The following is a 26,296-nucleotide window of genomic DNA, read 5'->3' on the forward strand; positions in this document are numbered from 1 at the left end:
AAGATTTGTATTTAGTGGCACATTCTCAGCACTGTGTGCACATAGAAAATCATAGTACTGTGTACTGTTTTGTCTTTGTTGAGTGGAGTGATATACTATACTGAAGCTCATGAATAGCATGCTTTTTTTTTCTTCCTGCATGAAAAGATGCCCTAGTCTGTGAAACGAGGGCCAGCCTTTAACAATGGCTCATTGTAGAGTATGCAGGCACTCTTCAGTGCACGGTGCTCTCTGAAATAATCACAGTGTCAAATTTTCCCATGTCATCTTGTTGAAACATGAAAGATTATGAAATTCATGGGAAACTTGCTACTCTAAAACAGGTATGGTTGAGCAAGTTGGAACAGATAATGCCGTGATCCCGTTTTGATGGAACTTTGTTAGTTTTTTTTTCTGTAAGCATAAACACCTGCTTAAGTTGTTAAACCACTAGCAAACTGTGAAATAGTGCTTCAAGATCTTTATTTAAGTTGGACACTACTCTAAAAAGAGTCCTCAAGAGGGAGATACAGCTTTGCTTGTAAGCAACAGAGACTTTAAAAACACCTCAAAGAAGTTTGTGGAATGAAGGAGGATAATACTCCCTCCTCTTTTGTGAAGTTCAGCCTGTGTTTTCTTGCAAACAGAGACTCCAGCCAATCACAGCCTCCTTGTAATCCATTCATGTGACTACGTTCAATGATTAACCCTAAATGCCTCCCCTTTTCCTCCTCTCTGTTGTTGCTTCTTCCCTCCCCCACCTCCTTCCCTCTCTTCCTCCTATTGGCTGGGTAGGCGGAGAGACAGGCAGAGAGAGAGAGGTTGAGTTTCTCAGGTCTGAACCAGACAGTCCTGTTTAGTCAGCCATCGGATACAGAGAGTTTGAGCGAGACCAAGAGTTTGAGCATGACTGACAGGTGGATTCCTCTACATATGGACCTGGAATGTGAAATCTGGGTAAGCTAACACAGCTTGCCCTGTTTGTGGACTTTGTAACCATAATGAAGGGACAGGTGATCTTGGGACACCCCATGCCATTTGCCCCAGTGCCCTGGGACTTCAATAGGCTTCCTCCCAAGAGAGGTAAGAGTGTGGAGGAGTTGGTGAGTGAAAGCTGGGAGAAGGAGCGATGCATGCAAATACTGCATTTTCAGCAGCAGCAGATTCAGCCACAGCCAGTTATATGCCCACAGGACTTCAGACCCTCACCTGGACACTGGGAGCACCAGGCCTACCTCGGACAAGCCAATGGCTACCGTCAACAATGCTGGGAATATGAGGACTGGGACAAGAATCCTTACCGCGATGTCCCTCCCCAACAATTCTTCTATCAGTCTCCTGAAGCAGTCTACCAGGAGCCAAGGAAGCCACAGGAATGGACAGGCAATAACTGTTTTTATCAACATCAAGAAGAACTGGATTACTCTGACCACAGAGATTTTGCACAGAGTCCAAGGAGTAAAGAACGTCCCGACCTTGTGTCCCAGAACCCTTCTTGGGAATCAGATGAGTACTATGAAGGCAGAGAACCTTACAGCCGCAGAGATCGGTATACATGCAGCTTTGACCGTGAAAACCGGGACAGCTATGATAAGGAGCTAGATAATTACAGAAATAGTGATCGTAGGGGTCGGGATTACTATGATCATAAAGAACTGGACAAGTATGATCGTTATGACCGCAGAGACAAGCACTATGATAGTAAATATCAAGAAAATTATGATGACAGGAGAAGGGACAGGTACAGATATAGAGAAACAGACCACTATGACTCCAGAGACAGTTACCATTATGACCATTGTGATCGTAGAAATAAAAACCAGAGTGATGACAGAGACCGCTATGATCGTAGTTACTGTGAGGAACGTCGTAAGAGAGGTGACTGCTATCAGTATAATGAAAGAGACTCACTTGATCGAAGGGACTATGATCGGCTTGCACAAAGGAAAGGAGAATACTATGATTACAAAGAAAAAGAGAAGATTAAGAGTGACTTTAGGAAGGATGACTACTGTGACCATAGAGAAAGGACAGGAGAAAAGGAATACTATAAAGTTGATGACAAGGAATGGTACGAGCGTAAGAAAGGCAACCACTATGACCTCAAACCAAGAGATCGGTATGATTACAGAGAAAAAAATCAGTCTGATCAAAGGTATTGCAAAGAAAATGAGGATAGAAACTACTGGAAAGATGAACGTTATGATAGTGGTGTTAAAGACTGCTATGATGACAAGGGTTGTGAGAGTGATCATTATGACCATAAAAGCAGAGAGCGTTACAAAGATGTAAGGTCCAATTCACTAGAATATAAACAAGACGGCTACAGCACTGACCGGAGTGAAAGAAGCTACAAGGAATGGGAAAAGGATGTTTATCGCTATAAGAAGACACCGAAGGAGAGGCAGCCATATGAAGATTCTGGTGAACTTGACTGTTATGACTACAAGGACCAGTACAGGGATCGCAGAGGTTCAGACAAACTGGATGTGGAAGGTCAGAGACGAAAACCTTTTTACGTGGGTTCACTGGACAGGAACAGCATCTATAGGAAGACTGCACCCAGCTCTCTCAGGAAGTCAGAGTTTGCTACCAACAGGAAAAAGAAACAAGGTAAAGCACATGAGTACCACCCGCACCTCAAGTACCATGAAAATAAATATGTGATGCTAGAAGGCAATATGCACACTGGAGTGGTGAGTGGAGTTGTGTTTGGTTGATGTAAATAAATGAGTCATCTAACAACTGTAGTAATGTCCATGTGGATATCAAGTGTTTGTAGCTAGCCTTTGACCTTGCATAGAGCTCTGCTATTGGATATCTCCAAATCAATTCAGGAAATGCCAAAGGTGCTGATTATGCTGTCACTGCGTTAATGCATAGGTATGCATGTCTTTGAGACTGCCCATTGAAGCTGCTAGTGTTGTGCTGAGTTTCACATGTTTTTTTTTTTCTCTTAATGTGAACATGGAAACTTGCAGGGAGTGAGAAACTGGTCCAACAAGTTGAATTACTTTTCTGAATTTTGTTGTCGACCCACCATCTCTTTAGCACTCACTCTCCCTCCCTTTCCAGGCCTCCTTAGTTTTTTTGACAACCACTAGTGTTGGACACTGTTACTCCAGACAAAGGATAAGAACAACAGTGCAAATAAATATTTCAAGCAAAGCCAAGAATTTAATGTTTTGCATCAGATTTTACATGGGCCTCAAAAATAATATTTGGATGTTTAAGGTTGCTTCATTTTATAACAATTTCATAATTGGATATTAGTTTTTTCCTTTGTACCTAACATGGCAAGTTTATGTCATAAACTGGTTATTTTTATCTATTAAAGTTATATTCCACTACTGCTACTAATAAACACTTAAATTGCTGAAAAATTGCCTAAAAATTAGCAGTTGACTAGATTGTTTGCAAAAGTCAGTTGGTTTGTGGTTTTTATTTTTTAATGCAATGATAGAGATGTATCTTTAACATGACTGTTGGCCATTGCATATCAGTACTGTTCACTTTTGACATTGAAGAATGGTTTTAAAAGCCTTTTCAGTGTAATTAGTTTTTAGCATAAGGTGTCTTTGTTTGTTATTACTGTCAGCAGTCGGTGATGAGTCCCTGCAGTGGGTGTCTCAGTGGGAGATTCGTCTGGCTTGTGTCATATCTAACACAGAGCAGGTGGTCAGTTCAGCCCCGGGTAATCCTCTGTAGCCTAGTGCTCCAGTCAGCACCTCAGTGTGGAGGAGGAGGAGGAAAAGAGACTCCAAGGGAAATCTCTGGGACTAGGATGTGCTTGGTACCAGTACCCTCCCCAATCCATATAGCCTTCAAAGACCTCTTATTGTTGAGTTTAGGGAACTATGAAGAGGAACCAGCCTGACTCATAGTCTGGGGTTATCTTATTTAGACTTTTAGACTCCCACTCTATTTTGGCTAACCTTTCCTTGATTTGTAAATGTTGTTGGACAATACAGTTGTACATGTTTATTCAGAGAGTTTAGGAAATTGCTAAGAAATGTGAAGTCTACACTACACCTGAAGATGGTCTTTGAAAACATTATAAAAAATAATTATGTTAAAAACTTTAGTTGTCCTTTTGTATATATACGTATCAACATAATGATACTTCTCTGCAGAATATGGAATTACAATATTGAAGTGTGTTGATGTGCCTTTTATAAATTAAGTCGCCTGTTGCTAGTCTTTGTAATCCTTGTGCAGATGCTCATGCCAATGGTCTGGAAGGGGATTAGGTGAAAACCTTCAGCCAACCCTCACACAACGTTTGTACAACATTAAGTCAAGGGCCAGCTTGGCAGACAAAAGCCTCAAGTCATGGGCTGAGGATGGAATTAGCTAGTTAATGTAGGTCAGGAGCTCTCATGCAAACTCTCAAAACAAATGCTATATTAATGCCTGGTGCTAAACATCATTGCTTTGCCGTTGACTTGATGAATTTTTAACTTGTGCTTTGAATATTTACCCCCCCATGATCTGTGTTTTTTTTTTTTTTTGCCAAGTTACTGAAAGTACTGTTCTCTTAGGGCACCATTTATACATGGTATTAACTTTTTGGTCAGTCCAATTACAAGGACTGTAAAACGTTTTGAGCTTTTTCACTTTTGGCCATTTCCAGAGGTAGTCAAAAATGCAATTGATTGTATATTTTAATAGATCCATTGATACAGCTATGGAAAGAAAGTGCACTAAAACAATACATATTTGGCTTTTATATATACTAAAATGCATCATATATTTCCTATGATAGTGTTTTCATGCTCGTTTATAAGCCATGTTAAATGGCATAGTTTATTCAGTAGTACTTCGAGTGGTCATGTAAATGAGATCTTTACAAAATATCAACAAAATCCAAACCTAAATAGTAATTTCATGTGGAAAAGTCAATGGGCCTCAGAATCAGATGACTACTTCAGAAACAAGGCCTTAGTTTATCAGCACTCAAGCGCATTTCTGGACCCCTTCATGTCCCTTCATGTCTGGAACAGCACAGATGTGTCAATGAACAGTTGGCATCAGTATCTATGATAGTAATAAATCTCTTCTTTGTGTAACTGTAGAGGGAGGGCTGTTACTGTAGCCATATATCACATCTTTCATTTTGTGCACTAGCATTGTGCTTCGTCCTAGTGGGCCTCTTAATAAAAGGACATAAGTGTTAGGATGGATGCAATTAGAGCATATCTTTATAATACTAATCTCTGCCTGTTGGGGGGATTAAGTATGACTACATGACTTGGACTATGCCAGTATGCACATTGAGTCATAAGCGTGATCTTATCAGATTTGGTGAATCAGGACTTCTGTGGGAAAACAGTGGTTTTGTGAAGCTGAAATGCAAGCATAATGCTAAAATTAGTCAAGATACAGTTTAGATTTTGATGATATTATATGTGTTGACTGCACATTGGTTGTACAGTGTTTATGCAGGTGTGTTTGATTAAACTGTGAGATGGTAGGCTTGCTCATGGTGGTGTATTTGTTAAAGGGGTCATGACATGAAAAACTCTTTGAGTTTTGACATGTAATGACTCTTTTGTACAATTAATGTGTGCTTTAAATGCTCATGCCTTAAATCTCCCTCCTTGTTACAAGCTAAGCATTTAATTAAGGTCAAAAATGGTTTGTTTTGATCTGAAGTGGCTTGTGAAGTGGCAGAGGTTTAAAAGCATTTTAAGAGCATTTTACTGCACATTGCTTTGTTAAACAAGGCACTTTGTAATGGGTAATTGGTGGATTACATGTTTTAAAAATGCTTTGTTTGGAAATTATATGGTTTGATGGTTTTATATTGAATAATGCAGAGAAACACTTATTCGTATTAGTGAGGGGAAATTAGCAGTGTTTAATCTAATTTCCTATGTGATGATATTATCATATCAAAATGTTGGCCATTTTTCAAACAAGCCTTAAAGGATTTTAACAGATAAAACTGCAGGACTGTATGTGCAGAGGCATGTAATGTTTCTTTACAAAGTAACATTTCCAAGTTTTAAACTGGTCTGGGATAAATAATAATACACAATTTGTATTCATTTTCATGGGTTTGTGTTAACATGTACCAATTTAAGAGGTTTAACATCTATAAGTGACATTTATATGTTTTTTTCAAGGTGTTGGCAGGGTTTTAAAAAGTCTTGAAATGTCTTAAATTTCAAAAATGTAATTCAATTTACTTAAATCGTGTCTTGTTGGACTTAAATCGTAGGTCTCAAACTTGATGGAGGGCTGCTGCTCTGCAAAGTTTTGCTCCAACTCTAATCAAACACAGCTAATCCAAATAACCAAGGTGTTCAAGACTATAGAGTCTATTAAGCAGGTATGAGTTCGAGGAGGTTGGAGCTAAACTATGCAGAGCTTACGGCCCTCCAGGAATTAAGTTTGAGACCACAGTCTTAATTGGAAACATGTCTTAATCTTCTTATTTCCATGTAAACCTCTATTTACTATTGCAATTACTATTTTCCCAGTTGCTAAACTCTATATGGTTTATTAATCATCCTTACAAAAATATTTGTTTAAAACTTCTGTATTTATAGTTCATATTTGATCACTCACCTGGACAGACTGTTGTGCATACATTTAGTTCACTATAGTTTTTAAAGGTTTTTTATTTAATAATAATAATAATTCCTTACGTTTATATAGCGCTTTTCTGGACACTCAAAGTGCTTTACACAACTTTTTTGGGGGAATCTCTTTAACCACCACCAATGTACAGCATCCACCTGGAAGATGCGACAGCAGCCATATTGCACCAGACGGCACACCAGCTGATTGGTGGAGAGGAGAGTGTTAAAGCCATTTATGATATGGGCATGATAAGGAGGCCATGTTGGACAGAGGCCAGTGAGCAAATTTGGCCAGGATGACCGAAGGACAGAGAGTCAGGACCTCGGTTTAATGTCTCATCTGAAAGACGGCGCTCACTGAGCAGTATAGAGTCCCCATCAATATACTGGGGCGTTAGGACCCACACAGACCGCAGGTTGAGCACTCCCTGCTGACCCCATTAACACTACTTCTGGCAGCAACCTAGCTTTCCCATGTAGTCTCCCAATCAGGTACTGACTGTGATTGAACAAAGCTGTGATTGTCAAGCACATTGTGAAGTGAGTTTGAAGTAAAACTTTGTTATTATATGTGTACTGTGTAACTTCACTTGCATCATTTACTACACAGAGCCGTAGTTCAAAGAGAAGCAAGTCAAACAGCTATCTTTATCACAGAACGATTATCTCAATGTCATTATCGACTGATTAAATCAAATTTGATTTAAATTTTTTTGTAGTTTGTCAAGATAATATAGCTCTTTTGCTTCATGCTGGAGCTTAAGTAGATCCAGCTTTACTGACAAAATGCACATGAGAATCACTTTTGAGTCATCTTCCAGGCCTTCATCTGACATTCCAGCTCATTGGTTTTTAGATGCTAGGAAAATGTGTACGGAAAATTCATTTGTTTTCACATTTATTAGCAAACAATTTTAGTCTTTATTTAAATTTCCAAGTAAGGTGTTTTGAAATAAGCATGAGTAAGACAGGATGTGGACTGGTTAATGGAAAGCTTGCTCACGTTTTTTTACGGGTGTGTCATATCCCACACAGAAAGCTGGAATGTGAACCAGCAGCCTTTTCTACAACAACACAAAATGGTTTCATTGACGCAGATTTCTATACCAGAGTGAGACTGAGAGTGCGTTTGCGACTCTTTTGCAATGAGTTTTGGCCTTGTTTTTGTTTATACGTAATATGTTTGAAATCAAATTACTGTTTCATTTTTACATATGCAGGATTTCAGCAGTAAGCCTTATAAGATTTGAGTGCAACATTCTGTCATTTTCCAAGCCATGTAAACCTATTCAGCTTTACTTAGTTTTTAATTCTGACTGGTGCTGTAAATCTGTCAAAAAGCCTGGATATTTGTGGCTTGCGAAAACATGCAGAATGTTTTCACTCACATACTACGTGTGTCTCGCTCTCACATTTACTCACAAGCTGTGAAAGGTATCCCTGGTAAATGGGCGGTCTCATGTGAACTTTGTGTTGATAATTCATGTGACCTTAGAAAGGGACAAAACAGCTCAGCACAGTCATAAAACACCCCTTAGTTTCACATGAATAACAGCGCTATCGTTTCATTTTCAGAGTGATAAAATGGATTAGCTTACTCTGTAGCGCATTTGTCCTTGCAAAATGACTTGTTTGACTTTGCTGATAGTTTTTTGAAAGAGTAGTATTTCAGAGAGTCCACCATCAGAGTGTTATATTTTTAGAATTTAAAACTTTTACAAATTGATAAAAACATAAAATAGTTAACATATTAATAATTCTATTAATTTCACTTATGTATTTAATAATTTGTCGTTGTTGTGATTATTGTTATTATTATTTATTATTATACACTACCTGACAAAAGTCTAATTGTAAACGACAATTAATGACTTCTATATTTCATCTGCTCAACTGCATGCCAATGATCACAAACACTACAGAAGAGCTTTTGGAACTTGCATGGACCCAAGATTCTTACAGAAATCAGTCAAGTTTGGTGAAGAAAAAATCATGGTTCGGGGTTTCATTCAGAATGGGGACGTGCGCTAGATCTGCAGAGTGGAGACAACATCAACAGCCTGAGGTATCAAGACATTTGTGCTGCCCATTACATTACAAACCACAGAAAAGGGCAAATTCTTCAGCAGGATAGCGCTCCTTTTCATACTTCAGCCTCCACATCAAAGTTCCTGAAAGCAAAGAAGTTCAAGATGCTCCAGGATTGGCCAGCCCAGTCATCAGACATGAACATTATTGAGCATGTCTTGGTTAAGATGATGGAGGAGGCATTGAAGATAAATCCAAAGAATCTTGATGAACTTTGGGAGTCCTACAAGAGCGCTTTCTTTTCTATTCCAGATGACTTTATTAATGAGTTATTTGAGTCATTGTAGAGATGTATGGATGCAGTCCTCTGAGCTCATGGGAGTCATACACAATAATAATTCTTTTTCCACAGCACCATGACTTTATATTCTATACTCTACATTATTTCTGTTAAGTGACTAAACTGTTGTCTAAGCAATGTCAGCCCTTACTGTCCTAATTAAATAATAAAAAATCAAGGCAGGGTCATGTTTTATTTTGGTAAAATAAGCTTAATCTAGAAGCCTTTGTTTTTCATTATGTCATTATTATTATTTTTATTATTGTTTATTTTTACAATATGCTTTAACTATTATAGTTAGCTATAATAATCATTAATTGATGCACATTTGAATTAATGCCCACTATTGAAATGGATGCCCACCTGCTCGCCTGGTACACCTTAACAAAGACTCCCACTTTAAACCGAAAGAGATTAAGAGTGATGAAAGGCGAAGAGGTCTTGGCATTGAGAGATCCTCAAGATCATGATGGAATTCAGCCTCAGTGAGGAGGAGCCGGGCCCCGAACAGCCGGTTACTCCAAAAACACGGAGTAGACTTTTCTAAATCAGACAGCCATTCTAGTGTGTTTAACACCATCAAAGCTCCAGCTCCAGGCTTTGGCATGTGAGTGACTGTCTCTGTGCTCAGTCAGTTGTGTTTAAATGGTTCAGGTTCCCATGCATTCAGATGTAATGTGAGGACAGAATGGAGTTGTATTCCAGTGATTCTGCTTGGCTTTAGAGAAGCACACCGCCTTTGACCTCTGCTGTGTATTTGTGTGTGGCAGTGAAGATGTGAAGAGTTTGGGGGGTAACAGGTGGGTGATGTCTTAGAGGCCCTGTCTTTTCTTTCTAACTGCTTACACTGGAACTCTTGAAGAAAGAGAGCATTTGCTGTATATAAGCAGGAATGATTATTATGATTTGCACATCAGTGTCAGGTTTGTGGAGTAAAGGTGTTTGTGAGAGAAGGCATTGTGTATGCTGGTTTATGCTTCTTTGATTTGTGTGTGAGAACCATGTATAGTTGGGTTGGTCTGTTTAGATTTAACAGTACTAGTGGTTTATGGAGCGTGAACAGTGAAATGTTGGCTATTATTTATTGACTTTCATGGTCCTATGTTTTATTTTGTAGCTTTTTATAGAGTCAGGGCCAAAGGTATGAGATCTCTGAAAACTAGTGTTACATGTTAAGTGTTAAGTATTTTGTGATAGTTCTTGCTATTAGTAAACCATTAAAATAGTAAGGTAGTAGTTAGGTTTAGGCATTGGGTAAGATTAGAGATGTAAAGTAAGTTCATACTTTGTAAATGGTAGTAAACAGCCAATATCTTAATTATAAGCCTGTATTTAAAAGTTGGAATTAACACTTATAGGGCTGCACAGTATAAGAAAACGTACATTACGATATTTTTATTTACTGCACTTTATATTGTGATATTTCACCAAATAACTTAAATAGCTCTATTTTGAAATTATAAATTTATATTGAATGGAAGATTTTGTTGAGGAGTTAATCTGCCGATATAAATATAATAGACTAGTTGCCAGCATAGATAAATGCAGTAATAATAATCAAACGAACAATAAAGTTGTATTGTCTTGATTATATACATTTATTAAATAAAAATAACTGTTGTTAAAGCTACCAAATGCAATAATTCCTTGTGCGTAAAAACTTTAAGCTCATTTAAAATGCTTACACAGTCACTGGCCTTAAAACACACACAATTAATTAACTTTCTCATTTTTATGGTGGAACTGAAATGACTTTACATTTGTACCTGCTCAACACTATAATATAACACTATAACAATATTCAAAGATGATTACTTGTTTTTTTTTTTTTTTTTAAGTTAAGTGGTTGTAAACAATTTATTTGGGCTGAATTTAAATAAATAAATGAAGTTATGAACATTACAAAATTTTATTTGTTTGTTTAAATTCAACACTTTTAAATTGTTTGTAACAATTTTGCAGACATCATTTTTTTCAGTGAACTATAATCCTGACTCCACATTACAGATGCTGCGATGATTATTGCACATTCACACATTGCGTTATCAATGGTAAATGATATATTGTGCAGCCCTAGTACTTAGTGTTACCGAAATCTTATTTCCATTTATCATAATTTTCTGTCAGGACATTATTAGTTTCTCTGCAGCTTTTTTATTTACAATGGTAAATTTTTTAACCATATCTTTTATAAAACCCCTAAATTTAACTTTCACAAAAATATCAGTATTTAAAATGTATGGCAAATAAGGTCTTAAATAGAAGCAAGAAATCATAGTCAAAAATGAATTTCAAAGTCACTGCATTAGTTTAGGGCCCTGTGATTTCTGTGACGTGGATAGAATTGTGGAATCCATAAATATTGATTTTACTTTTGAACACTGAATGCCATGAAACTCAGCTAATATTAGAAAAATAAACACATCAGTCAGAACATGTAATTAGTATTGTCATATGGAAAAGTTTTATGAATATTAAAAGGCAGAATAATATTTAAATATGAATCCTGCATGTTCTTCTTGAATGAACCCCTTAGACACGTGGTTTTGTCTTCTACACACATGCTGAAGCACAAGTAATGTTTGTGGTGTTTTCAGTGTTGGTCATCACACAAATATGAGGACATTATCTTTGCACATTAACTTCACCAGCATTTTCAGTTTCACTTGCCTTTAACAGTTTAATTTGTGAGAAGCTATTGTTATACAATGTATGCAAACTTAAAGCAGTCATGAACTGAGAAATCAAGTCCTTTGACATATAAGATGTTATTGTAGAATAAAAAGATCATGACATTTCAGAACTCAAAGTTTGTTAGTGCAGAAAATTTTTGTGGAAATTAGGCTTCCAAAACAGCTTGTTTTGAATTAATACACAATAGTATGGCGAAAGGCTGTGAACTGCTAAGATGGTAAACTCCCTTCTACATCATTGTCTATTAAAAAGCACTTTGTTTTGAAGTTTAATCAAGTTACTGTATCTTAGTAACTGTACTACTCTCATTTTTTTTTTATTACATTGTACGAGGCAATACTGTTTACTGTATATTAAAAAGCAGTAGTTCGATACAATCTCAATCAAACTATCTGAAAATAGTGAAAGACAAAGAGTAACAATTGTAGTGAGAGTGCATAAGCCAATCTGTCCTAAACATTAGTCAAGTTTTATGTTAAGGGCTTTAAAATAAATCATATTATAGTTAGGAAGTATTGTTTAAAGCGTCAGATGCTCTGAAAGGCTTTTGCATTGTTTTAATATGATGGAGATGTGGTGCATAACTTAAATTTCCCAGGTATATTTGCCATCTGTACATATAAGAAAGTCATGATAATGCCATAAAACCTTCAAAAACTTGATTAAACTTTATAACTAACATTAATTCATTCATTTATTTTATTTTCAACGTAGTCCCTTGATTAATCTGATGTCGCCACAGCGGAATGAACCGCCAACTTATCCAGCACATGTTTTACGCATCGGATGCCCCTCCAGCTGTAACCCATCACTGGGAAACACACACACATTCACACACATACACAATGGACAATTTAGCTTTATTATTAACATGTAACTATAAAGTTGCTGTCGTAGTGGGGAATCAAAACAGTTTTATTTTTTTTAGATTATTAATATCAAGTGATTTAACATTTTTTGTATATAATGTATAGCCATTGTGACTTTCACTATATTTGTTTTAAACCCTTAGAAATAAACTTCATCAACTTTCATTGGACGACACTAAAAGGATGTAAAAATGTAAAACAAATATAGTAATTTTTTTTTTAGTAAAATAGAAAATACCAAGATGTACTGTATATACTGTATCACAATTCAGCCCAAAAATACAGAGATGTGATTATTATTTATTTTTATTTACTTTATTTTAAGTTTGTTTTGTTTTATTTTATTTTATTAAATTTTTTTTGCAATGAATTTTGTTTCCATATTCAGTTTTTTTGGAAAATGAATATTCAAACCCTAAACCCTAAAATGTCACGAAGGGTGTTTCTTATACAACTTATTGTGTACTGTAAATTTTAGACAGAATAGACCCATTGGGTTCCCTTCAGTTTATTCCCTAAATTTTTTTTAATGGGTATTAAAAATGTCTTAACAATACCTTAATGAAACCTGCAGAAGTTATGAAAATATAAATTTTTGAGCATTTTCTTAAAAGAAATTTGCATAGAGAGTTGAGTATTTTTTTGAATTTAGTGTTTTCAACAAACCTCCCCTTTTGGCCATCCTGTGGTCTCCTTTTGTGGGAACTATCTGAGCAACACATGGAGCAACACTGGAGCTAGAGCACGACCCTGAAAGCAGACCAAACATAATGTCACAATCAATTACATCCACAGAGACAAATAGAGAACCATTGTGTATGAGTGTGTGCTTGGTCGAGATTACCCTTTCTGCCATTCACCAGACTATGACACACACACACATAAATCTATGAGATGGATATGTGCTGAACTTACTGTAGCGTTTTTGGTACTGTAAAATATTTTTCAAAACTACATGTCCTAGTTTTTCTTTTATGAAGTTATAACCATCATAAATCACCAATATTATTAGTTAACAGTCACTGCGTTCATGTTTGATTAAGTCTTTGATCCAAATGTTCATTTTAGACTGTCTGAGCACACATAAATAATCATCATGCATAAGCCGAAACTCAGAGGCTATTGTGAGAATTTGCTCTTTGAAGATTATTTTGTTCAGAACAATGAACACTGTAAGCCTGTTAACTATATGTGGGTCAGAACAGGTTGCATTGTAGTGGTAATAAGTGTGTATGTATGTGAAGTAGAACGATTAGTTCATGGATGAACGATACTGTAAAGACCTTTTCCATTTATTATCAGCATAGGCCTCACACTTTGCCTCATGCCGTCAATGGGCTTTGTAGAGAAATGGAAAATAACTGTAAATTAAAGGGTAGCTTAGCTTTATTTGAGCTCATCTGTTGTTTATTTGGGTCTGCTAAGGTGTTGTGGAAAATGAAAATGGTGCATATTTGAGGTTTAAACATGTTGAGCTGTAGAGAAATGACAATATAAGCATTTTTACAATTTTACTTTTTTATTAAATCTGTTATTATTTTTTACTTTTTTAATTTAATTCATTCATTCATTAACTTTCCTTCTGCTTAGTCCCTTTATTTATTTATTTATTAATTTATTTATTTATTTTCATTCATTTTCCTCTGCTTAGTCTCTTGATTTATTTATTTATTTATTTATTTATTTATTTATTTATTTATTTATAATATGTTGCTAATCAATGCCATCATAGCCTCTTAACCAATAAATCTGAATTTGCATATCCAAGTATTGTTGGAAATTCTAGAAGTTAGTTGCGTTTTAAGTATGTCATTTTTGTTTTTAATATTTCAAATCAATCTTTGAAAATGCACGTTATGTCTTCTGCTCAGTTGAATAGTGGTGCGAAGAAAAACTCTGAAGGTTTCATTTCTGAACGGTTTCTATTGTGCTGTAAAATTTCAGAGGTCAAATGTTCAAAAGAGATACAAGCAATTTGAATTCAAATCTCTTATCAGTCTCTACCCAATCAGCAACATTAAGATTTATTGTTTTGTGATGTCAGCGTAACTTAATGCATCAGATGGCTAAGAAGTCTTAAGCTCTTTATTCTAATTTTGACCGTAAAATGAAACAGAAACTCACCAAGCGTGTACAGTTGAAGTCATAGCCCTCCAAGTTGAATATTAGCCTATTTAGCCTAAATTAGCCCCTCCCCCAATTTCTAAAAAAATTATTTTTTTTTTTGCTTTTTTGCCATGATGACAGTAAATAATATTTTAATAGATATTTTTCAAGATGCTAGTATTCAGCTTAAAGTGCAAGTTTAGTGCTTTTAAAGGCAAATTAGAGTAATTAGGCAAGTCATTGTATAATGGTTTGTTCTGTAGACAATCAAAACAAAAATATTGCTCAAGCGGGCTAATAATATTGACCTTAAAATGTTTTTTTAAAAAAGGAAAAACTTTATTCTAGCAAAAAAAAAAAAAAAAAAAAAAAGATTAAGACTTTGTACAGAAGAAAAAAAAATTGGAAATATCCCCTACTCTGTTGAACATCATTTTGGAAATATTGGGGGAAAAAATCATAGGTGGGCTAATAATTGTGACTTTAACTGTGTATCATCACTCATACATACCTAAATGCTTTCATTTGCAACTTGTTGAAGCCTTCAGTTGTAATTGTCACAGTCAAAGTCCCAGGTTCCAGCTCAGATGGTTCCCCCTTTCTCCTGAGAGGGTCCATGTCTCACTGCGTGCTTTGACAGTCCTTTGTACGTCCATAAAGCCGGCTTTCAGGCAGCTTTGTAAAGAAGCACCCATGCATGAGAGCAGATCTGCCTCCCACACTCTCCTGACCTGGACTCATCTTAGTGCCAGATCGAACCACAGAGATCAAAGAGCAGTCAAACTTCACTCCAAGCCATGACATCCTCTGGACGGCCAGTGGCAACATGCAGGGCAAACTGCCTTCTCTGTCCTATTCATCCTAGCAGCCCGATAGTGGAAATGCGGCTATTCAGTTCTCTCGTGTTCTGTCTTCATGTTTTATAAATGAGTGTAAACCATTCAGAGTAGTGTGAAATCTTTTTGTGAATCCACTACTGGCGAAACCAAAGTCAAATTATGGTTTGTCTATCTAATCGTTCTGCCATTCCATCTATTTATCATTCATTTATTGTTCAATTTATTCCTTCATTTTGTCATATATCTATCTAATCTATCCTATCTATCTATCCATCTATCTATCTATCTATCTATCTATCTATCTATCTATCTATCTATCTATCTATCTATCTATCTATCTATCTATCTATCTTCGTACTGTCGTTCTATCCATCGTTCTCACTATCTATGCATGATTCGTACTATCATTACATATCATTTTATGATTCGTACAATTGTTTATGCATCTATGCATGGTTCGTACTATCGTTCTATGTATCATTCTATACATAGTTCGCACTATTGTTCTATGTATCAACCGTATGATTGTTCTAGCTATCGTTCTATGTATAATTCGAACTATCGTTCATACTATCATCGTTTATTCTATCTATCTATCATTCTTACTATCTATTGTTCTTACTATCTATTTATCGTTCTTCTGTACCATATATCCTTTGTCCATTCTATTTATCTATTGTTCATTTATCCATCCATACATCCATCCATATCGTTCTGTTGTTATATTATCTATCTATTGTTCATTATGGCTTTCTTGCATTCTATCATGTAGGGAATTTCTGAAAAAGGTCTGTTAGAATCTAAGGTCTAAGGTACTGCAACAGATATCCTTAATAAGCCAACAGTTATTCCGGTTCATAGATCCAAAGAAATGAATAAAAACCGCAGAGGGAAAAAAGTTTGTCCTAAAGTTTTGACCACACATTTTTAAAACTGCCATATTTTTAAAAATAATTTTAGTTCAACTTTTGAATCTGGTTTGCGCAATCAGTTTACCGCAGTATATCTTTGTTGTTGTTGCCTTGTATATTCTACTTCAATCACTTCTTCCTGTTTCTTATAAAAACAATTCTCTAATATATATAATATGTACAGAAAAATATAATAATCGCTGACCAGAAAGTTAATGACAAATACGGTAGTTACTTGAGTTTGACAAAGGCGTTCTCTCTTTCTCTATCTGTCAACAGAGATGACTCTTCTTGCCTCTCAGCCGAAATCTCTGGAATCATCACCAGCGTCGGCGGCCAACTCTGAAGACCCCGAACAAAGGATGCTGGAGAAAAGGACGAAGGTCATCGAGGAGCTTCTGCAAACTGAACATGACTACATCAAAGACCTTCAGATGTGTGTGAAGGAGATCATTCAGCCTCTGCAGAAGAAACAGGTCTGTAAATCCCAGCTAATACTCACATTTACATACTATGAGCCATTCAGATCTTTATTTTAAATGTCCACTTGTCTTGTAGGTCCAGGGTATTGACTTTGATGGCCTTTTTGGAAACATCAGCTCTGTTATTGACCTTTCCCGTAGGCTCAACAAGACCCTCCAGGACACTGACTCTATAGGTTAGAGCAAAAACATCACTGAACTCACATTATAGTTTGAGTTCGGTTTCCATATTGATATTTTACCATAATAATTATTTCATCCAGGTCAAGTGTTCCTAAGCTACAAAGATCAGTTGGAGGATGTGTACAAGATCTACTGCCAAAATCACGACGACGCCATCTCTTTACTGGAGACCTATGAAAAGGATGAGAACATTCAGAAACATGTGTTGGAGTGTCTAGAGAAGCTCAGGTAATCATCAAGACAGCCACTGTTTTTAAAAAATGGTAATTTGATTGCATGGTGTGGATACCACTACCAACGCATGTACAGATCTGTTTGAGCATGTTAATGACAGCCATGGTAGTTGTTAACTACTTTTAACTCTTTGAAAAGAAGTTGTGCAGAACACTAATTGTAACATTACACATAAGTCAGGTTTAATGCTATATAGGATTGTCTTGTCAAGTGATGTAGATAGAATTGTATCGTAATGCATCATCAACAGACACAATACCACAGGGTGTGCTGGCTCACTCATGTCATCATTGAGAAATGCCTCATCGTCTTAATATCTCGAGGAACCAGTCCTTTTTTATTCACCTCTACATTAAATGGACTCATATGATTGGACAGGATGACTAAAGGCATCTGTGGAATTCTGAAATGGGAAGCATTTTTGCCCTTCATGTCTTATAGTTTTATATTCAAAGAAGCTAAATAGTTTATATGCAAGTACACTTTTATTCAAAGGTTTAGAGTCAGTATAGTGTTACACAAGGAGGCATTCAAATCAATTACAACTAAATTTTATATTAATAAACATTTGATATAAATGGTTTTCTTATAAGCAGTGCAACTGTTTCTAACACTGATATAAATTTGGGTAACACTTTAATTTAAGTGCCAATTCTCACTATTAAACTAGTAGCTTATTACTAGGGCCAGACAGAATCTGCTGACATTTTTTTGCTATTTCTGCAAATAAGGAGTTTATTGAGCTATATATTATTGCTAATAATTAATGAATGAACCCTTTTTACCTTTACGGGTTTCTCAGTAACGGAAGTCATCATAGTTGGGTGAACTTTGAGCGAAGTGAATGGGAAAGTACAACTAATATTTTTTTTACAATCCTATTTGCTGAAATAATAAAAGAAAAACTCCACAATGGTGTTGTCAAGAACTTAAAAAAAGGACAAAAACGTCAAATTTACTATCCTATCGGAAGACGCTACATCAGAAACACCTAGCAAATGCGGTCATTAATTTTTTTTGTAATTTGACGCAAAGATGATTGTCCAGTTTTAATTAGGTTACCTGCTGTACCTTAATAAAATCCCCACTGGAAGGTTTTCAGGGCAAGCGTGATGGATACAACTCGCGCCTCTTATGAACCTTTGTTGCATACACAGACACACACACACACACTATTCAACCACTAACTAGGCAGCCTGAATACTAACGCTACACTAGTCTATCAACACTCCAACGTTCTTTATTGTTCAATTAAATGGTTGGTAGGTTATAAACCGGCAATCGTACCAGCCCCAAAAAATAACAGACTGAGAGAGTAAATAAATACTCTTGCGTCTTGATGCATACATGGACACAATCTATTGGCTAGGAACAGTAATACACAAATTCGTAATCTAGTAGAATTATGACGTATATTAAATACAACATAAATTTGCATACATTTAAAAAACCATTGTAAATATACACACTTGCTTTTAATTTCAAATACCCTGGAACATGATAACATCCATCACTTATACATATGCAAACAATAATACTGATAGACAGACAGACAGACAGAAGGAACAAACAAACGATGAAAGAATAATAGACAAATGATAAGAAAAAAAAAACGGAGGAATAAGTGGAACAATATATGTATGAAAAATGGATAGAAGGAAAGAATGACAGAACGTTTGAATAGACAAATCATGATGGACACAAACTGGAAAGTCCTACAGTGATGTAATTCATACATAAAAACATATCAATATACATATGTTTTCTTGTTAAAACATAAAAAGAAAAAAAAAGTTCAGAGGATTCAAGATGATGATGAACATTAAACGCCTCATATCAGTCTTATGAAAATGAACCAAATTAGTGTATTATTTCTGAATGATCATATTATACAGGAGACTGGAGTCTTTGTCCAGCTTTGTCATCACAGGAATAAATTACATATTAAAATGTATTATACTAGAAAACAGTTACTTTAAATCTGAAGGTTTTTTTTCCACAGAATTATGGTAAAAAAAATGAATGGTCTAAACATTAATAAGCCCTACTGACCACAAGCTTTTGAATGGTGCTCTATTTGCAAAACAGAAAAATCTTGTTGACCCTTAGTTTTCAGATCTTTGTTATTGAGGTTTAGCAATTGATAGCGAGAGAGGAATGTGCCTCACCTAGTTTCGCCACTTTGTTGGTTTCACTGTACTTCAGTGGTTGCTTCCGGCCTGTTCCTCTAGTTCTAATGCTTTATTTGAACAGTTTGGCGGTGGCAGCCGCTTTCCTTGACTAGCTTTTAATTGTAAACATTTGCACTGCCATCTACGTTTTTTTAAGCTCGACCACTTCCCGTTAATAAAGAGTTTAGTTTATTCTTGGTATTTGCTATAGCCTTTTACCAGATCAAACAGAGAATACAAGGAAATATCCATCAGATTAAGTACCAGAAATGTTTCTCTCTCTCTCTCTCTCTCGTACTGCAAAAAAATGAAACTGGCAACGTGGAGTTGTTTGTCCCAAGTATTGAGGCATTTGCAAAATGAGTGTGCAGTTTGGCAAATCTACAGCTTAGCTTTATCCCAAATAACTCTGAATCCAGTCAAGAAATTGCTAGCATGTCGACTCTCTGGCAGGATGTTACTTTAATGAAGCTAGCCATAAAAAGAGATATAAATCCTGTCCAAAAAGCTCCTTAAGAATAACGTCTGGTTTCTTTTATTACTTTTGAACTTCCACACTTGAGCGCACTAGACTCTGACTGACGTTTCATTTTGGCTCTCAGTGGGAGATCTTAAAGGAGGCCCTGCAAAGGCTTACTTCTCTCCTGAAGCGGGTCACCCATGGCACGGGTTGCCATGCCAACGGGCAGCTTATTAATCAAGTGCACAAGTAGTTTTAGTTTTGTGTTGTCGTCTTGCCCTTTTGCCCGCTGCATTCATGTTCATTGCAGCATAAAGGCAAGATATGACTTTTGACTGTTTGAAACAAGGCCATTATGTATGTGATAAGCACTTTAAAAGATAGAGGTGGTTTAACCCAACACTGTATGTTTTGTTCCCTTTTCTCCTCTTTTCCTCTCCCCTGACAGAGGGATATATCGCGAGTGGTAAGTTTTTCGCTACTGCATGTGAAGCGCCTGACAGCATGCTGAATATTCATTAACCTGCGTAACCCTTTTCTACTTGTTTTGCGTGTGACCCGGGGGCTTTGTTTGCTCGGTTTGTGTGTGCTTTGTGTTTTGTGATCAATTCCTTGTGAATTCGGAGTCATATTCTGACTTACATTTGCATAAATCTTTAGGGTTGAGTTTTGAATGCATATCATTTAAATTATTTTTATATTTTTTATGTTATAATAACAATTTTCCTAACCGCTAGTTGCTGGCTTAAATTTTTAAGTTAAATCAAACAAACTTTACAAATCATTTCATTGCATTAAAGTTATAGTTCACCCAATAAATTCCCTCACCGTTTACTTAAATTCAAGTTGTTCTAAACATTTTTGAACACAAAGCAAAATAAAAAAAAGCCATTTACATTCTTAGTAGGAACAAAAAATGCTAAGGAAGTCAATTGCAACATTCCTCAGTATGTCTTCCTTTGTGTTCAAAAGAAAACTAGTTTGGAACAAGTATATGATGCGTAATTAATGACAGAATCATCATTTTTGGGTGACCTATCCCTTTAAAACTTCTGAATAAATCTTGTACCACTTAAATGTAATTAAAAAACAAACTTTTTTGTTGGAAATAGTGTTTCAAGCATAAATTCAATATTAATATTGCAGTTGTGTAGTTTTCTATTAAGAATGTGTCCTGTTTTTAAATGATTGTAGAAAAAAATATATACTTTTTATATTGCACATTTTTATATGTACATTTACATACCAAAAAGACACACCACTAGGTTTTACACATATTTTAATTTCTAATAACTTAATATGTAATTCAATCAAATTTTTTACAATCAAATTTTCTGTGATTATTTTAAAATGTGCAGCTTTTATGGTTCATTATTTGAGTTGGTATACTTTTTTTCAGCCCCTCAAATTAGATGCAATTTGTGAGTCAGAATATGACCCCAGTGGGAAAATGGTTTAATATGCTTTAATAATGGCATGTGAAAGCATTATTAACAATCTCTGAGCTCAGGGTCTGGTACTTAAAAAGCAATTAAACCAACAAAACAGTGGTTCTATTTGTCACAGAGCAAATCTATATAATTTAAACATGCTATTCATGATGTTTAATACTGTTTAAAATATATATACATATATATATATATGTGTGTGTGTTTCCATAACATCCAAATCACTCTTTAGCTGCATTTGGATCTCACATGTTTTCATCCCATCATTTAGAAAGTGTGCTCTTTTTGTTAGAATGTTCTAGTTGCCTTTTGTGTATACTGTAACCCTTTTTAAAGAGCCTGACAGTGTATCAATGATGGATGAAAACAACGTGTGCCTTTCAGTCAGAGCAGGATGAAGATTATTTTACATCTTGTTTTGACTTTATCTACTCATTTTGTCGTGTCACAGGGGAAAGACGAACTACATTAATCTGGGTTCGTTCTTAATAAAGCCGGTGCAGAGAGTGATGCGTTATCCTCTTCTTTTGATGGAGCTGTTGAACACCACTCCTGAATCACACCACGACAGACAGCAGCTCTCTGAGGCAGTCATGTCTATTAAAGAGATCAACGTCAACATCAATGAATACAAGCGGAGGAAGGATCTGGGTATAGCGTTTTATATGTTTATGTATCTATCTTTGTATCCGTCTGCCATTCTTCAACCACTCTGCAGTTCTTTCTGTCTATGGCCTTATTTAAACCTGGTATTAAAGGAATGGTTCACCAAAAATGGTTCACATTTACTCACTATTTACTCACACTCAAGTGGTTCCAACCCTTTATGAGTTTCTTTCTTTTGTTGAACATAAAAGAAGATACTTTGAAGAAGGCTGAAAACCTTTTATTATTGGCTTCCATAGTAGGAAAAACAAATAGTGTGGTAGTCAGTGGTTGCAGCTTTCCAACATTCTTCAAAGTATATTATTTTGTGTGAAGAATGCAACTCACAAAGGTTTAAGGTAAATGGTGAGTAAATGAATTTTCACTTTTGGGTGAACTATGCCTTTAAGATGCATTTTGGATGATTGGATCACAAGTAGACAAGGAAGGCACATTGCCGTTTACACGTGATGTTTAAATCCCATTGTTTTATCCACTTTTATCCTGAAGGAGCCTCTGTGGGCTCGTCTGTATAGATATTTCATAAAATGGGTAGACAGAATGCAATAGAGAACTCCATAGACAATTCAAGAATGCAGTGTTTTAAAAACATTATTTTTTATAGTCAAATATTTATGTGTAATTTATAACAAAATTGTTTAGCATTTTTTGCAAGCATATTACTTATTCTGTCATTTATAAAGCCACTTCATTATATCTCCATCAAACATTAATGGAGACCATCGGAAAACAACTTTTTCTATACATTTATCGCTCTGTTCATTCATTTATTTTCCTTTGGCTTAGTCCCTTTATCAGACGTTGCCACAACGGAATGAACCGCCAACTTATCCAGCATATGTTTTACACAGCACATGCCCTTCCAGCTGCAACCCAGTAGTGGAAAACATCCATACACACTCATTCACACATGTACACTACGGCCAATTTAGTTTATTCAATTCACCTATAGCATATGTCTTTGGACTGTGGGGAAACCAGAACACCTGGAGGAAACCAACACGGGGAGAACATGCAAACTCCACACAGAAATGCAAACTCACCCAGCCAGGACTTGAACCAGCGACCTTCTTGCTGCAAGGCTGTCAGTGCTAACCACTGAGCCCTTGCCCTCACTCTAATGTTTTGGTTCTATTTATCACACTCAATCACAGTCAATCAATCGTTTATTTATAAAGCACCTAAAAATATGAAGGCACACCAAAGTGCTGTACAAGAAAGTTACAATCACAAATAGCATTAAATTAAAGTACATAAACCATAATATCCATAAAAACTATACATCAAATGCCTGTGTGCACAAATGCATCTTAAGACGTGATTTAAACATCAGCAAAAAAGTCAAAGAACACAGAAAGTACGACAATCTACGGGTCATAACTGAGAATACTGGATCACCTCTAAATTTGTTGGAACCTATAGCATGATGATCTGCCAAGGATCTTGAGGAGGACTGACTAACTAAAGGATCTTTGCCAGTGTAAAGACACTAGAACCGGTTCCATCCATCCATCTAGCTATATGCCTGTCGTTCTGTCTATCATTCTGTTGTTTTGGAATATGATATCTGTTTTCATTGGCTGTGTGATAACTCAACAGCTCCCTCTGTTGTTTACAGTGGTGAAGTACCGCAAGGGCGATGAAGACAGGCTAATCGACAAGATCTCAAAGCTTAGCATGCACTCCATCATCAAGAAGTCAAACAGAGTGAGCAGCCATTTGAAGCACCTGACTGGGATCTCGCCTCAGGTACAATGTTATTAAAACCCCATCCTTAATGCACTGAGACATTCACTTGAGACTTGTTGTCAACCAAACTTCATTCCTTCTCAGATCAAAGATGAAGCTTTTGATGATGCTGAGAAAAGATTCAGACTCCAGGAGAGACTTATTAAATCGTTTATCAGGAACATTTCCCTCTATCTGCAGCATATAAGGGTATTCTAATGATTCAATGCACATGTTATTTGCGAAATCCTTCTTTCTTTTTTGTGATGAAATATTACCTTGTGATTCATTAAATGAAGTAATTTGGCCTGACCTTTTATGTCTAATAGGAGTCAGCCTCAGTAAAGGTCTTGGCCGCCATTAGTTTCTGTGACATCTACACAGAACGGCAACAGCAAATGGACCCAGAGCGATTCCAGAGAGCACATCGATGCATCAGCGACAAACAGTTCACAGAGTTTGTAAGTAAAATAATCACTTAACATTACTTTTAGGGCAAATAAACTGTTCATATTTAATGCACTCTCAATTTAGAATTTTGTGGCTTTTGGGCTTTTCATAAAGTGTTGTTTTCAGTTTATAGATTTTAGATAGTATACATGTTTTCTCAAATTTATTTATTTTCTCTTCTCCTCACTGAGCCATAAAACTCCACTTTAGCCACACTTACATAGACCAAAAGTTACACTTTTATTCATAATCTATGGCTTTACTCACACTAGGCATGCCTGCATTAAACTGTGCCAGGGTGCGGCTGTCCCCCCTCTCTTCTTTCCCTACGGCCTGCATTAACTTTACCTTCTACGCCTGAGCATGCTTACATCATCGATGATGTGACTGTTTAGTAAGGAAGAGAAGCACTCTTACTCAGTAGAGTGGAGATTGCTTTAGTTTTTTTGTTTTGTATTATTTTAAGTCACTTGGGATACAGTCATATTTTTTGCTGAACAGATTCACCAATTTTAAAGCTTATAAACTTTCTCAAAGTCATTGTGCAGCATGTATTCGAAGTTTCTGAAGGTGCTGCTGACGTGCAGCAAAGGGTTTGCATCTTTAATAAACTATGACAGTTCACGTTCATTGAAAAGTAAGAATAATTAATAAATCCATATGCAATAGTGCCTTAAAAGTAACTTTGCATCTTTAATTTTTGACACTCAGGCGCACTTTGCACTCATTACAAGCCGTCAAATGGTGGTCAAATGCGCATGGGCACGGTTCAGATAGTCTAGTGTGACTACAGCCTATATTATGAATGTTTTAACAGAGACATATGTTCATACATAATATACATAATATGAATATATACAAATTTATTTATTCATTTATTTTTTCCTGACTGATTGCAGCAATTTTGGGGTGATATGGAGTTATAAAAATAAATCCCCTCTTCAAAATCCAGCTTCATCCAATATTCATTTTCTCTGCTAAAAATATATACATATTTAATTAAATAGTGCCTCATTTGCATATTCAAACATAACATTTAAGAAAACGTGTAAAACAGTAAATGTTTGCAGTTCTGTATGTAATCAGCCAACTAGGATAGTAAGGTAAAAACTGGTTGATATACCCTGCAGTGCATTTCCTTAATTATGAAAAACTGACAACACTTAACCAGTGGTTCTTAGTAAATTAGTTAGTCATTATTAACATGACTAGTACTTAACAGAAAAATGTTTATTTATTTTTTTTTCAAACAACAAACTGGTTGAAATACAATGAAAGGCCGTATATATACTATTCATATACTGTAGATATAAAGTGCATATTAGGGATGGGAAGATTTACCGATATGTATCGATACGCGGTCATGCGCGTGCACGATGCGAGTGCATCGGTAGAGCAGCAGAGGATGAATGAAATTTTGGAAGCAAATTGAGATGCATCGATTTTTGCGAGATGCATCGGTTTTTCCAAGATACAACTTATATTTTTAATATAGAATGTGTTTTTTTATTTATTAACAAGTGTTGTCAACCTGTTTTTGGCGCATAATTTAATCGACCTACATAAAGTATGCATTAGCAACGGACTTGCGGATGTGTACACTTACACTACAACTCAGTGTATCAGGTGTGCGGATGAAGCTAGTGGTGCGCCCTCAGAAAGCGCGAGAAGCAAAACAAACATTTTATTCCCCACTGAGTTTTAAATCTAAAGTATGGCAACATTATGGATTTAAGGATGGACGACTTGACAGGACAGATGCAATTTGCAAAATGTGCCGCGCATCTAAAATACACGGGCAGTACGACTAATCTGAAATCTCACTTGAAGCGGCGCCTCGGTGTTGTTTTGGAAGCATCTTCCAGTGTTTCTGCATCCCCGGCTTCCTGCACTGCTTCAACTGTAGCTACCAGCTCCAAAAGTGGTGAGAAAAGCATTGCAAGTTTTTTTCCATGCGCAACAGTTCTGCTCGCTCTACGCCAATAACGGATGTTATTGCATTGTTCATCTGCAAAGATATTCAGCCTAGTGTCACGGAGAACGAAGGTTTTAAACACCTCCTGTTAATTTTTATTTATATTTTTATTAGCCTGTTGTTTACAGTGACAGTGATGTTTCAAA

General features: G+C 36.0%; 1 protein-coding gene and 1 long non-coding RNA gene across 18 annotated transcripts in view; both read left to right on the forward strand.

The window, feature by feature from the left end:
- dnmbp (dynamin binding protein) overlaps window positions 1–26,296 on the forward strand; it is a 75,105-nt gene that overhangs the window by 38,591 nt on the left and 10,218 nt on the right. For 6 of the 17 annotated variants that reach the window (XR_015503206.1, XR_015503201.1, XR_015503202.1 and 3 more), the window contains 8 exon segments: window positions 16,633–16,829; window positions 16,912–17,011; window positions 17,099–17,246; window positions 20,332–20,349; window positions 21,783–21,982; window positions 23,616–23,746; window positions 23,831–23,935; window positions 24,055–24,186. Coding sequence is in view for 7 of the 17 variants with exons in the window: in NM_001424046.1 (NP_001410975.1) it covers window positions 16,633–16,829; window positions 16,912–17,011; window positions 17,099–17,246; window positions 20,332–20,349; window positions 21,783–21,982; window positions 23,616–23,746; window positions 23,831–23,935; window positions 24,055–24,186 (1,031 nt within the window). In the remaining 10 variants the exon portion in view is untranslated. 17 annotated transcript variants of the gene reach the window in all.
- LOC141376824 (uncharacterized) lies at window positions 6,203–9,112 on the forward strand. Its single transcript, XR_015504293.1, has 2 exons — window positions 6,203–6,313; window positions 6,643–9,112. It is a non-coding gene; the product is annotated as an uncharacterized LOC141376824 (long non-coding RNA).

This window comes from Danio rerio, chromosome 12 (assembly GCF_052040795.2).
Source record: "Danio rerio strain M-AB ecotype USA chromosome 12, GRCz13ab, whole genome shotgun sequence".
In the NCBI taxonomy this organism is placed as follows: Eukaryota; Metazoa; Chordata; class Actinopteri; order Cypriniformes; family Danionidae; genus Danio; species Danio rerio.